Raw genomic sequence first — 13,897 nt, 5'->3', positions numbered from 1 at the left:
TCCAGGGTCTTACAGCTTTCACTTCTCTACACATGATTTGAAAGCAACAATATGTCTTGACTTACTCATTTTTACAACACAGGGTGACTCCCCAGTCCAGCCAGCATATCCAATTTCCTTACTGTCATGTCCTTACTGAGCATCCATACATAAAAATGCATCTGTACCCAGGAAACTAAGGGAAGGGGCTGGGGGAGGATGGGGGTGAGATTCTCTTCTCCCATCTGTTTTCATGCAACCAAAATCCCTTGTGGAAGAGCACAGATGGTCTGTGGCAGATCTGCTCTCTCAAACAGTAGCTTGCAGAGCAAGGACTTGAAAAGCTCAGCAGAAGCTCCCTAGAAGCACTAGAAGGACACCTTATTGAGATCCAAATAGCCAGAATAATTATGGAAGAGCCTGGGTATATTACTGTATCTTCTTTTTCAGGAATCCCAGATGGTCCTGTATCTGAAAAGACTACTGTCATTTTTAGCAAGCACAGGCAGCCCTTATCTCCACTGGGAGAAAATCATTACAGCAGTCCTAACTTTGATATGCAACCCTATCCTCCTACACTGGATAATTTAGGCTATTTATAAACAAGGCAAACTTTTCATTTATAAATTCAACTCTGCTCTTCCAAGAGATACCTCAAATAAGGTGCTTACTTGCCACATCAAACTTGTTTCCATCCTTGCTTTCTGACTTGCTCAGCTCTCCCTTACACAGCCACACCGTCTGAGCCACTCAGGTACTTGCTCCACGCTCCTCCCTTTGCCTCAGCCTGAAAGGAAACCCCTTTGTGCTCTTTGGCTTCACTCAACTCCCCCAGAGTGCTGCCTTATGAACCAACACTTCCTGCTGAGGTTCACACTGTTAAAACACAGGGGTTTAATGAATCCCATTAGGCCTGTCACCAACTGCTACCACAGTCACCTTTCACTGTTAGACACAAAAAGCAGCTCCAGGCCATCTCTTTCTACCAGGAAACACTACCCCACAAAACACTGGGCTACAACTGGCCTTTAATCAACAAGAGGGAAACACATGGAAAACTGAGCATTCAGCTGAGAGTATGGAAGGGATCATATCACAACTGGACAAGAGTCACAAATCAGCAAATGAGAACCATATTTTAAGTAACAAGCAAACAACTTTTCCTTTTTTTTGGTTTCCAAGCAAAAAAAAATCCCCAATGCTACAGCCTCTAACCCAGTACAAATCAGTAGGAACCAGAACACAAGTGATAATGGAGAGGTACAAAGGAGTACAGAGATGGGGAATGAGAGTCTATACAATGTGACAAGGATTCCCCCATTCTACAAGCAGACCTTCACTAGTGTTAATAAAATCCCTGATTACCCTTTGCTCCAAAATATTTATGTTTAGGTCAACATTGGAACCAGCAAATCCCACCATTTGGTTTGTGCAGTCCAAACAAATGCTCTTTTGGAACTCATCTATCTTTTGATAACTTCTGCTAGTAAAAAAGTTCACAATGTACTACTGTTATTCTCAAACAAAACAAACCAAACTGAGAGTCTCAATGTCAAAGTGAACATAACTGCAAGGAAAAGTATTCATTTTGATAGTAGCAGAACACACCAGTTCCTACTTAATTAAAATGCTGTTAAAAACCAATGCTTTCAGACTAGTGCACTTTAAATAATCTATAACAGTAAGATAATTTGCAAATGATGCAGTCAAGATGGAAGGAAAATTCATCTCCTAGTATCTGTTCTTTCTTGTCAAAAGTAGTTTATAGTCCATATACTCAGCTGTAAAAGATACTGTATTAGCATAAAGCTGAGGAACTGGTTTTTAATCTAGTAGTTACTCCACTCCAAGAACTTGATGCTTTCTCTGGAATGATCAGAGAGTTTTTTTACTCATTTTAAGGCTTTTTTAAAGTACCTTCTGAAGTGTTACAGAACCTCCCAAAACGTACAGTTGTTTGATGTATTACTGCCTCAAATCTGCTTGTGACTGCCCAGCTGTTGCAGTTCCCTTCCCACAAGAAAGGGAGTGGTAAAATCAAATACATGAACTTCCATGTTGGTTGTTAACATAAAATTTCCAGTCCAGTCAGCAAATTGGAAGGCATTTATCTCCATATGGAAATAACAAGTGAAAAATACAGCCCTGTTAAGAGAGTACATTAGGAAGGTCACTAGGTTTCCTTTTTATTGTGTTACTTCCTTCTGTAAATAATCCTGTAAATTAGTATTACAAAGACTAATCTACATGGAAGCAGAAATACAATTATTTGCACAACTCAGCCACTGAGGGAAAAAAAAAGCCACTGACTCCATATCCATAATAACTTAGTTATTATTAATCATAAATAAAGTGTAGGTTTTATATCAAACACATGAGGAATTTGAGTAATGATTATACAAATCAGTTAAAGCATAAAAAGTAAATTATGGTGATTCAGTGTTCCCTGCAGTCAGGGAACTGACTTAATTTTCAGTAGTACCTAGAATATAATTTACCACATTAAGTTCACAGTCTTTATGATTCCAGTAGACTGGATTTAGCCTTATCTGCCCAAATCTACCTCCACCTGTATGCGTCTGTTCATGACATACGAAGTTCTTTTGTCCCCCTACTGTCACTGACTAGTATTAGCTTTTATGTTCTAATTCCTAACACTTAAACAGAAATTAAATAATTGATCACAGGATCACAGTTTATTTTCACACCAGAAACGTCCAGACAAAGAACTCATGTGAAGCAGCTGTCAATGCAAATTCATACTGATAGTCAAATGTCTCTTGAATATTCAAAGTTTGTTCTGCCTACCTTGGGCAAGTGAATATAACAGATACTTCCTATATAATGACAAAGACAGAAAACTGCAGTGATGTCATTGAAGAAAAGGCTCATGGTTTGTAAGCAAAACATTTTGTGTGATAAAAGAATCAACATTGCCAGTCTAGCAGGAGCCAGTTGAGATGAAATGTGCTAATATTTGACTGTTTCACATCAAACATACAAATCCATCAAGCTCCAGATAATATTTGGACACCACCTAATAGGAGCTCCATGCCTTTCCAGGTTTAACATCCATCTTGTATTAGCCTACTCATCCTTACAAATTACTTTTTCAAAGTTAGGGATGTACTAAGGTTATGTATACTGCATTAAGGAAACAAAATAGTTTAGTGCCTCTTATGATGTCGTCAGAAGACATCAAAAACAATCAAAAAAGGTTGACTTGACTGAAGCAAGTGAACTGGCTTATATAATATGCTTAAGCATCAAACAATCAGTGTGTTGAGTGACAGCAAAGTGCTGGATTCTTGCACTGTTTTGCAAAGCTTCTACCTTCAACCACCTGCTCTGCTCCTTCTTTAGGCCTGCCCATCATCTTGACAATAGGGCAGAAGTGTGATGTTTATCTCACTTGAAGCACAAGTCCCTTCTGCTTCCTGTGCCATAGGAACTCCTCAAAGCAGCACTGAGTGGCCCAGCCCAAGCCTGCTTGCCCACATGCCATGAATGACTGCCATCCATCTAGGGCAGCATGTGAAAAGCTCTGTCACTGCCTTGTGACACTTTCTGCAGCTGTGACAGGACTCTTAGCCATGACTGGATTCACATAACTGGTCTGACCAGTCATCCTCCTCTGTTTTACAGCTCAGAATTAGTCTAACACTCAAACACATCTTCCCCATACAGCAGAGGAGGCAAATACAAGTGGAAATACATCAATTCAGATCCTGGTTATGAGAGCAGCAGGAATGAAGAACAGGAGCACAGCTCAGACACATTTGCAAAACCTCTCCCTATACATCAGAATACAAGCAAGTTATACCCTTTAAAACCAAAACTGCCTTTTTTTTTTTTTGAAACAGTTTTAACATCTGTTTTTCTCATCACAGATGTGTTCTTCAAAGATGCAAGCAGCATACATACTTTTCATCATTATTCACAAAACTAAGTTTAAATCTGCATCAGCACATATGATGTCCAATGTAACATCTAAAATGAGTAAATAGTTAAATAGCTGGCACAGAACATAACAGTAAAGGCTGGTACTAGCAAGGGTTACAACCATTTATCACACTGCTTAAACTAAGATTTGCTTATCTGCTAAATTGCTGCTAGCACAACTGACTGGAATCAAAGGAAGGGAGCAGAGAGCTTGCCAATGGAGTGTGTGAACAGCACACCAGCTTTTGAATACAAATGTCTCCCAGGTATGTCAGGGAATGCAAAGACTCAGGAAATAGCAAATTTTTAATTCACTTTCTGTTACGCAAGAGAAACACCTTCTTTAAACCGCTAACCAAATGATAAAATTAAGAACAAATAAGACAATGAGTCATTTAAGCTCTTCAAGGAAGTACCTGATACAGTCTAAATATTGATTATACTGGGAGAGCATCAAAAATTTCAATACACACTCCTGCAACATGCCAACAAAAGGAAGAATAAAATTATTTCCAATAGCTTCTACCTTCAGCAGCAGTCCAGAGAAGATTATACTGTAACAGCAAATTCTCACTTCAGAGTCCATCCACTGGCACAGAGAAAAGCAGTTTCTGTAACACTCAGTCCTCCTCTTCCCTCTGCTGAAAGCATGTGCACTCCTAACTTCTTAAGGAAGCTGTTGGCACCCTCATCCCTTGGCTATTCATGCACTGTACTGATTGAAAATCCTTCCCCCCATGGCAATACTGCTAATTCTAATTAGAAACACCACCCTTCTAGCTCTAGCCTGCTATCCAGTGAGTACAGGCACGTGCCAAGGTTCTGGTATGTTTTAATTTCACATTATGCTATTTCAAATTGCCTGTCTTTTCAATCCTCCTATTGAACGCAAACGTGATTCTTTTAAATCCCTGACTACAAAGGCCTTTCCTAAGCAGATGCACTACTAATGCTAGCATTTAATTTCATAAAATGGATAGAATTTGACCCAAGCATTCAATCCTTATGTTGTAAATATTCAAGAAGGAGGAAATTACCTTGTTTCAGCCAATTTCAAAATACATGTGAGATGACAGCTAAAGAAACACATTAAATGATAACTATAAGAAACTTTTAGATGTAGCTCTCAAGAAGAGTTCACTAAAAGGGGAAAAAAAGAAAGTGTGCCTTGTCACCTAGTAACTATCACAATGGGGCTCTTTACAACAAACAGATTAAAGAGTGACAGAAGTGTGTGCCTGGGTGGTTCTGTAAGCAAACTTAAGGTCAAGGTCCTGAGAAACAAAAAAATCACTGCTTCAAGAGTAAAAAATATATTTACACCTCAATGCCTAAAAATACTGCAGAGGGGTAAAAAAGGGCAGGAAGGAATAATGCTTCACTGGTGTGGCCATGTACAAAACCTTGTTCAACCCAGGCTTGATATGAAAGTGAAGAGCATTGAGGTAAGTGACTGAGGCACAAAACCTTCTGAAAGGGGAGTAATAAGAACTTAATACAGCAAATGCAGTTTACTGGACACCAGACACATTCAACGACACATTATGTAACATAATGGCCAGTAGGAGTCAATTATTTTAGCTCCTTTCAACAAGAAAGGGTTTTGCATCATCTTTGGATGATGTTTTCCACTCCTGGCTGTGCTCCTAAGAGAGGTCTTGAAGTATAGTCACTGATGAAGAGGGAATCATCTACTCTCCAAAATGTAAACATTCAATCCACAAAATCGTGAAAAAGCAGTTCTCACATCAGCTCAGACCATACATGCTCTTTAACTCTGGATATAAAAAAAGCATCCAGACAGGTTTTATAGGGTATGAAACAAGCTCATTTTTAAACAGAAGTATGAGGTAGCTTTCCTCTTTCCATTTCATATCAGTCACTGCAGACTACTCAAATTTCCTTCAGTAACAGACTAAAGTCTCAAAACTACTCGAAGCTGCCATAGAGTTGTGGTGCATTTCAAAGAGCAGGTGGGGGACAAGGAAAGGAGTGATGAAGTGCTCCATCAGTCACAGGCAGATGACTCCAACACTCAGCAGTGGTCCTAAGTACCCTAACATGGCCTGGCAAGCAGCTCAGTGACAGAAAAACCTGGTGACACCAACAAAAGCAAAGTTCCCAGAAGTCCCTACTGCTCTTATAATGATGCCACCTCAGGACTCAGAGTTGCTCTGTCACTGCAGTGTGAGCTGTAAACTTGTTAAGGAATCATTGCACACCTCTAAGCAAAGTCCACATATTTACAGGAAAAACCTATCTAGAAAATGAGGCCCTTGAAATTGCTTCAGAGCAATTCTCTTAAACCTGTAATATGTGATCTGTACTTCCTGGTTCCTTGTCAAGAAGTGGATAATAGCTCACAAAATTTGTGCTGTTGCACTTTGTTTTCCATGATGGCACATTCTGAAGGTACGCTTCTCTGCAAATTCATCTTAAAAATCCAAGCAAACATCCTTAAGCAGCAGTCTCCTCCAATGCTCTGTAACCCTCAGTACCCTCCATATTGGTTCTGGTTTCTGAACTCTGCAGTTCAGGTTTAGTGTCCAGTGTCAACAACCAGGAGAAGGGATGCTTGTCCTTTGGAGAGTTTCTTCTGGAGACAGCTAGAAAAAGGGGTTTTCTTAACATTCAGTCTCCCCAGTGAGAGCAAATAATGACTTCTTTCCCTAGTACCACACCAAAAGACTGGGCAGCAACACATAGCTCAAATAACCAGCTGTCTGTCCCAGGCACTTTTACTGCTCTCTGTAAAGAATTCCAACTGATTTTACAAACATCTCTGCTCTTCTGTGTCCTCTCTAATTCAACCAAAAATGCCTGTTTATGGGTTTATAGAGATTTTTGTTTGCTAGCTGATCCTAATGTTGTAGAAGCAAGACATGTAAAAAAGCTCCATTTTGATACTGAAGATGCTGGATGCAGACATATATGAATCCTTCCAGTTTTGGCAAAACTGAATTCAGGAAAACAGTTTAGGAAGTTAAGATAGAGACATACAGTTTGCCTACATATATAGAAAGTTGTGGGATTTCCCTCTGCATAGCCCAGTGCCAGATGAACAGAAAATTCTACAGTCCAGCTAAACCAGATAGAAATGTAATACTTTCACAATGACTGCCCTGTTTGTTCACCTGCAATACTTCAGAAACCAAAGTAGAGCACTGAAGCACCTGAAACTGTAGCTGGTCGAAAGAGATACCAGGTATGGTTCCCTTTCATTACTCTGGCTTTCTAATAGCCCTCCAATCAAGAGGCCTGTTCACTGATAAATGTTATATCTGAAAAAAGAAATACTTTTAACTTAGTTGTACAATCTTTCAAAGATTAGCCAATAATAAAATAATAAAGGTTAAAAAGCCAAGATACACACACCAAAAGGCTACTAAAAAACTCCAAACTACCAGCTAAAACTAGAACTGGGAGATCTGGCAGACTTTATTTTTTTTTTTTTTACAATGAAAAGCATTATCCTCATACAATTTTAACTGCAAAGAAAATATTGACTTTTTTACTTTATCACCCAATAGCAAATTAAAATGCAGTCATGTGAATTTGCAAGAGGAAGTCATATGCATTTTACAGATATTTTGAAGATTCACACTTACACCTCAAGAAGTCACATTGTAAATCACTGTCCCATTACTCCAGCTCTCCAACTATCAGTTAAAGCTCTCAGCAACCTGCCCAGACACACCTGAGGACTGGACTCAGCTACAAATGAAACAACCACTATGTCTTACAGTGTTCTGTGTCTTGACCTGTAAAAGCACTGAGCACAAGTAGTTCCCCATCCTAGCAACAACGTGGAGGTGAGCTGAGACTTCTGCTCTTTCTGTTGGAATGGAATCTAACATTTACTTCACATGCACGCAAGGACTGTCTTTTACTAACACTGAGCAGTGTTTCAAAATGTACCTTTTTTCTGACACGATTTTCAAAAATTCTTATAAAAATCAGCAATGCCCTAAATCTGTCCCGAGACAGCAGCTTTATATTTAACCCCTGAAAGCTGTTATTCAATAATAACTATGATTTTAAAAAGGAGGCTAGTGTACATGCCAACTCAGAATCAATATATACTCCACCATTTAAACTACTCAGCCTCCTATTCATTCACATTAAATAATATATACTATTAAATTCCAATTCACAGATTGATTTTTATACATGGCTCATTACACTCAAGCAGAATCCCATCTTGGAAGCACCTCTCTTCATGTAAGCAGCTACTGAAGCTCATGAAGCAAAGATAAATACGTGACTTTACCAAAAGCACATTTATCATTTATAGTGCAGTAATAGGTTGGTTCTTTCCCAATCACTGCAGCATAGACTAAAGGCTCTGCTAAGGAGATTTTTTTATACTGCCTTACATTTCCACTCATGCATCTACAAAATGAAGTGACATAAGACTGAAATGTCAACAGTCAAAAGACTTTCATGATAAAGCGCTGATGCTCACCAGAAGACCCTACTAAAAGCAAAAACTGCACATGAGCACCATTTGAATGGGTCAGTCACACACCCCCTTCCCTCTTGCAGGTTCCTGAGCAACAAAAACGGAGAGTACAAGTGCTTTAGCCAGTTCAATTGCAAATTCAAGAGTTAATGTGAGATGCAGTATAATCCAGCGTAACACCGGAGATGGACTTTGTATTTCAAAGACTTAACAGGATTTATTGGCTAAAGAATACTGAAGAGAATAATGATTTGTAGAGTTTTCTTGACAAGTCACACACATATATATGAAGCAACCAGCAACCCAATGTAAAAAAGCTTCACAAATGTCCCAGCATTTATTAGAAACAAAACGTAATGGAACAGTTTGTTCCACAAGGGTCTGTTCATCTCCTTTAGCTATCATGCTATAAAATATTCCATTAGAAACACTATGTTAGATGAATCACAACAGAAAAATAAAGTACTTTCTATTATCCTTAAAGACATTATCCTAAGCCAGAGATATTGAAGTAAGCATTAACAGCCACACAGTAGTCAGAATCAGTTGCCATTTTAATTCAATTTCCAACCTGTTACACTCAGGTGAGAGATGAACCTGTTAGACAGTTTATGTGCTACCAAGTGTATAATGACAACCCAACAAGATTTCTTAGTAACTCTGGGGTACGAAAACATTTCTAGCTTCTTACAGTTGTGTTATTCATTGCAAAACCCAAAAAGCCTCTCTTCAAGAACTTTTCACTTCTTTTTTACACAATAATCATTGCTTAAGTAAATTAAAATGCTTTTCTAAGTCAGTGCCAACTGTCATTGCATCAGAACTCTTGGTAAAAATTTTACATGACAAGACTAAAAACAAAATTGAAGAGAAGTTTTATAGTTTGTTTTAGCTTACTGTAATCCTAATAATACTTTTACTTAAACTGATCTGGACAGACTGACCATACCTTTCTACTTCACTTGCTGGGTGAAGTTTTTGGTTTCTTTTTCCTAAGGCTAGTTTTTTCCATAGCTACCGTCTACTAGTCAACGCAGCGATCAGCAAAACACACTTTCCTATTGTTTCCAGGTAATATCCAGCTTACCTGTGCTTTGCATGGTATCTTTCACAAGAACTCTGTCACAAATGGCTTTCTCAGACTAAGCATTACATCACCAGGTAACACTGCAGAACAGGGAAGCTCAAGTACTAGAGATAACTCTGTTTTCCACTGAAGCTTGTTTAAAAAAAAAAAAAAAGGATTCTGCTAAAGAAGTTCTGGCTTACCTAAGATACAAAATGCAGCTCTACTGTATAGCAGCTGTGTAGAGAGACAAATCAAAGGTTTGAACTAAACTGAAAGGAACTGGGATAAAAACCTCCAAAAAACCCAGGTATTTTACATAATCTAATGTAAGATGAATTTCAAAGTCCTTCAGGCTTCAAGCTTATATATTTGCTTACAATTCCACATCCAACAATAATCAGAGTAGCAAGCTACCCAAGTCATGAAACACATTAAAAGGAGATGAACTGGATTGGAAAGCATTACGCTGCCTAAGAAAAAGACAAAATTCATAAGCTGAAGAAGAGATGATGTTGATCACCTTGTACTCCATACAAAAAAGAGGGTGGCCATGAGGTCTCACACACTCCCAGTCATCCTGTATTTAGAGACAGCACATACAGGAAGCAAAAGAAACATACCAGAGTTCCACCCACGCTAGGTATCCCAATATTAATTCACTTTTGTCCAAGATCAAGTCAAAGTGGAAAAGCTGGCTGGACACTGGGACATGGAGTCCTCCAGGCCAGGAAGAACTTGACACAGCTTCTGACTCAACTTACACAAAGACCTGCTTTGATTCACATGCTCCAAGGGAAGGAGTGGATCAGTGACTGTATCTAGTGGGTACTCCAGGATTTCATTGCTTTTATCAGTTTAACACTTCAGCTCAATTATTCTTCTCAAGTTTTAATGTGACTTCATTAAACACCAATGACAGTGCCAAGGTGCAAAGCTCAGCATTTCTATCCATTCTTTGAACATGAGACAAGTACTTCAGAATACAAGGTTTACTCAAACTTTGTATTTGTTCTCCTTTGCTTATATCACAAGTTAGATAGGTGAACAGAAATGTACAATTCCTTCAAGGGAGCATCAGGTGTTCTATCAAACTCATACACATGGTTAATATTATAGTCACATTAACTCCTTGTCTGGAGTCAACAGCATGACTCCAAAATAAAGTACATCAGTTAAGGTTTACCAAGAGAGGCTGCTTTGCTCCCATCATAACACAAGTCATGGGGTACACCTTGAAAGTGTTGGGGTTTTTTTGTCATAGGAGCCCCAGCATGTATCAGGGGAAAACAACACGTTAGCTACAACATCCTTTTACTGTGAACATCACATGAGGCTTAGACACTTCAGGGTTTACACACAGGCTTGTTATCTTCTGTGTGTCTTCAGCACAGAACAACTCCTACTCCAAGTCAATAAAATGAGTCTCTAAGTCAGCAACCAAAGAATGCAATGCCAGCAATAGCACTACTGTCACCTTTCAGGTTTTAACACCCTGCCTTCAGTTCTGCTTACAACAAGGCCAGGAGCAGCTCTGTCCTTACTAGAACCCTGTTTGTATTCACCTCCTGACACTGATAACATCACCTGTACAAAGAAGAATGTGTTAAGGGAGGGGAAGAAATCAAGTTTCTGACTACACAACCTGGATAAAGCATACATTTTATGACAGCTCTTCTACACCTATTACAGAGCCATAACTCCTGTTCACACTACAGAAGCCAGAGCTCTGGCAGACCTTCTTACAATCCTGTACTATCGTGTCATTGGTAACACATCAATCTTGGAATATTTGGCACTGGAGATTGCAGTGGCATTGTCCTTCCAATGGCTCTTTTCAAATGCTGTTTCCAGAACATGCAAAAGGCTGTAAAATTCCAGCCATGGAATTACTGTCTGTATGGACACTACATACTGAAAAACACCATTTGGGGGGATGGTAGAGTTTACTGTTTTCAAACCTTTCCTAGAGTTTCTCCAGTATCCCTGAAAACATGTAAACACTCCATCCTTTAAGGATGTGAAAAAGTCAACTGTGAGCTCTACAGAATAGTCACTTCCATTACTTAATCTAAGAGGAATCAGTATTCCATGTACTTCTTGAAATTAGGGTCATGATTTTCCCCTCTGTTCTGACACTGATCTGTTTCTGATGAGATTTTTTTTTTTCACCCCCAATTTGAGGGTCTTGGACTATGACTTGAAGGTAAGTATTATCCATGAGGCTATCCAATATTGTCTTTGGCAACTGGAAAATAAGGACAGAACAAGTCAGCTCAGAACTAAATACAGGTTATTGCTTCCTGGAACCCACATCTACTAATTTAACATGCCTAACAAAACTATTAAATCCAGAAAAACACTGCCTTTCTATTTTTTCACAGCTCTTTAAAAAAACAGCTTCAGGAAATTAAGTATTAGCTTCAGGTAGCATTAAGAAACAGAGCTGCTAATTAGGACCAGATTAACCACTCTCTGTATTTGGTTGCTCAGTCCTTTTCTCAGCAGTTTGAAACAGTGAACCTTACAACGCCAACAAACATCTGTCAACAACTCCAAATCGAGTCTTATAAAATGACAGAAAAATACTGTTTTGAAACCAGACAAGAACAGATGAGTGAAGATTTTCAGAAAAAGAAGAGCTCAAAGGCAATATAGAACTAGTTATTTTTTTATATATAAAACAAATGACATTTCAAATGTCATCTTACATCCTCTTGAAACATCTTCATACTTTCAGTTTCTCGTATCTTCAGAGCTTAACCATCTCCTCCCTAAAGTCAACGGCAACATAAGCATTCATAGCAAGCAGTGATTACATTTCCTTGCCCATAGAGAAACACAGCTGTGGCTCACAGTTTCAACCATTTCCTTATACAACATATTGGGACAGTGGCCATACCTGGATTTTTAGTGCGTTCTGCTTGCAACACTAACTTCTAAAAAGCAGTTTTACAAGGATAAAGCAAATCAGCACTAAAGCCAGAATAGCATACTTTCTCATCTTACACACAGATCTCAATTCCCTTAAGAAATCCTCCTTTGGTCTGCACAGAGTCTTGCTGGTAGTATACATGTATCAGACTCACCTGTGCAGACTATTTTCCGGGACAAGAGCCAAAATCTGCAAGCCTACATCATAATCATTTTGCTAAAGTCCTTCTTTGAAACCTAGAAGGGCAAGCAGCTTTTACAAATACCATCTGCAAAAACAAGGACACCTACCCTACCGCAACACCGCAGCAGTCTCTAAAAAATAACCATCATAACAGTTGTTGGGCTTTGTTATCTAATTATTTACCCATACAGCAAAATCAACACGCAGCCAATGGAACAGTACAACCTAATTAATATCGCGGAGAAGAAAGCTGTGCAGAAACAAAGAGACTGCGAGCCAGCACAGGAGCCTGCGCTACCCGCTCGGAGGTCCGGAGCAGGAAGGTGTTGCTATGGCAGGTCCTCACTCCCCGGCCCTGCTGGCACCTCGCTCCCTCCTCCTGCGCCTCGCCCACGGCCCCGGCGCGACCTCTGCCAGCCCAGTGCCACCACCTGCACAGGGAGAGCCCCCTCAACACCCGGGGCAATTCCGCCTCCCTCCCGTCCTTCCCCCACCCCCGCCGCCGCGTCCCTCAAGGTTTATCACCCGCTGACAGTGAAGCGGATCAGCGGCCCCGCGGCCCCTCCCGAGCCCGCCGGGCATTCCCGTCCCGTCCCCTTCGGCCGCCCCCACGAGAAGCCCGGCAGTGCCCGCGCAGCTGAGAGACGCCGGCTCCGAGCATCCACCCACACACTCACTCACTCACTCAATCACCCACCCACCCACCCACCCACTCACTCACTCACTCACTCACCCGCCCGCCCGCCCGCCCTTGCTGCGGCGCGGGCCCTCACCCGGTCTCTACTCGGGCGGCAGGAGCGGCGGCAGCGCGGCCATGGCTGGCGCAGCGCGATCCCACTCCCCGCCGGCCGCCCTGCCCGGCGCGCTGACACATCAACAAAGATGGCGGCGGGGGCGGGGCGCGGCGGCGGCCGGGGCGGGACCGGGGCGGGACCGGGGCAGCCCCGGGCGGCGGGGCCGGCCCAGCCCCGCGGGGGCCGCGGCTTCTGTGGCTCCTGTGGCTCCCTGTGCTCCGTGCGCTGTCGCTCGGGCCGGGCCGGCCCAGCCCCGCGGGGGCCGCGGCTTCTGTGGCTCCTGTGGCTCCCTGCGCTCCGTGCGCTGTCGGTCGGGCCGGGCCGGCCCAGCCCCGCGGGGGCCGCGGCTCCTGTGGCTCCCTGTGCTCCGTGCGCTGTCGCTCGGGCCGGGCCGGCCCAGCCCCGCGGGGGCCGCGGCTCCTGTGCTCCGTGCGCTGTCGCTCGGGACGGGCCGGGGCCGCACGGGCCGTCCCACCGGGACCAGCCGGTGACTCGGGACCCGTCACGCCGCCTTCTCTCGCCCTTGTGCCGCTGCT

At 41.7% G+C, this 13,897-nt stretch overlaps 1 protein-coding gene across 5 annotated transcripts in view; it reads right to left on the bottom strand.

Moving 5' to 3' along the window:
* Window positions 1-13,483, bottom strand: part of CCDC186 (coiled-coil domain containing 186) — a 35,562-nt gene extending 22,079 nt beyond the window's left edge. The window contains exon 1 of one of the 5 annotated variants that reach the window (XM_086899352.1): window positions 13,341-13,483. Coding sequence is in view for 1 of the 5 variants with exons in the window: in XM_023929879.2 (XP_023785647.2) it covers window positions 66-69 (4 nt within the window). In the remaining 4 variants the exon portion in view is untranslated. Of the gene's footprint in view, window positions 1-65; window positions 3,236-4,958; window positions 5,410-13,304 lie in introns of those variants that run through there. The other 4 variants (XM_086899353.1, XM_086899354.1, XM_023929880.2 and 1 more) reach the window with 4 other exon arrangements.
* Between the last annotated feature and the right edge of the window lie 414 nt (window positions 13,484-13,897).

This window comes from Cyanistes caeruleus, chromosome 8, assembly GCF_971803275.1.
Source record: "Cyanistes caeruleus chromosome 8, bCyaCae1.hap1.1, whole genome shotgun sequence".
Lineage (NCBI taxonomy): Eukaryota > Metazoa > Chordata > Aves > Passeriformes > Paridae > Cyanistes > Cyanistes caeruleus.
Note: the sequence above shows the minus strand (reverse complement) of the source record. Positions and strands in the feature narration are given on the sequence as shown.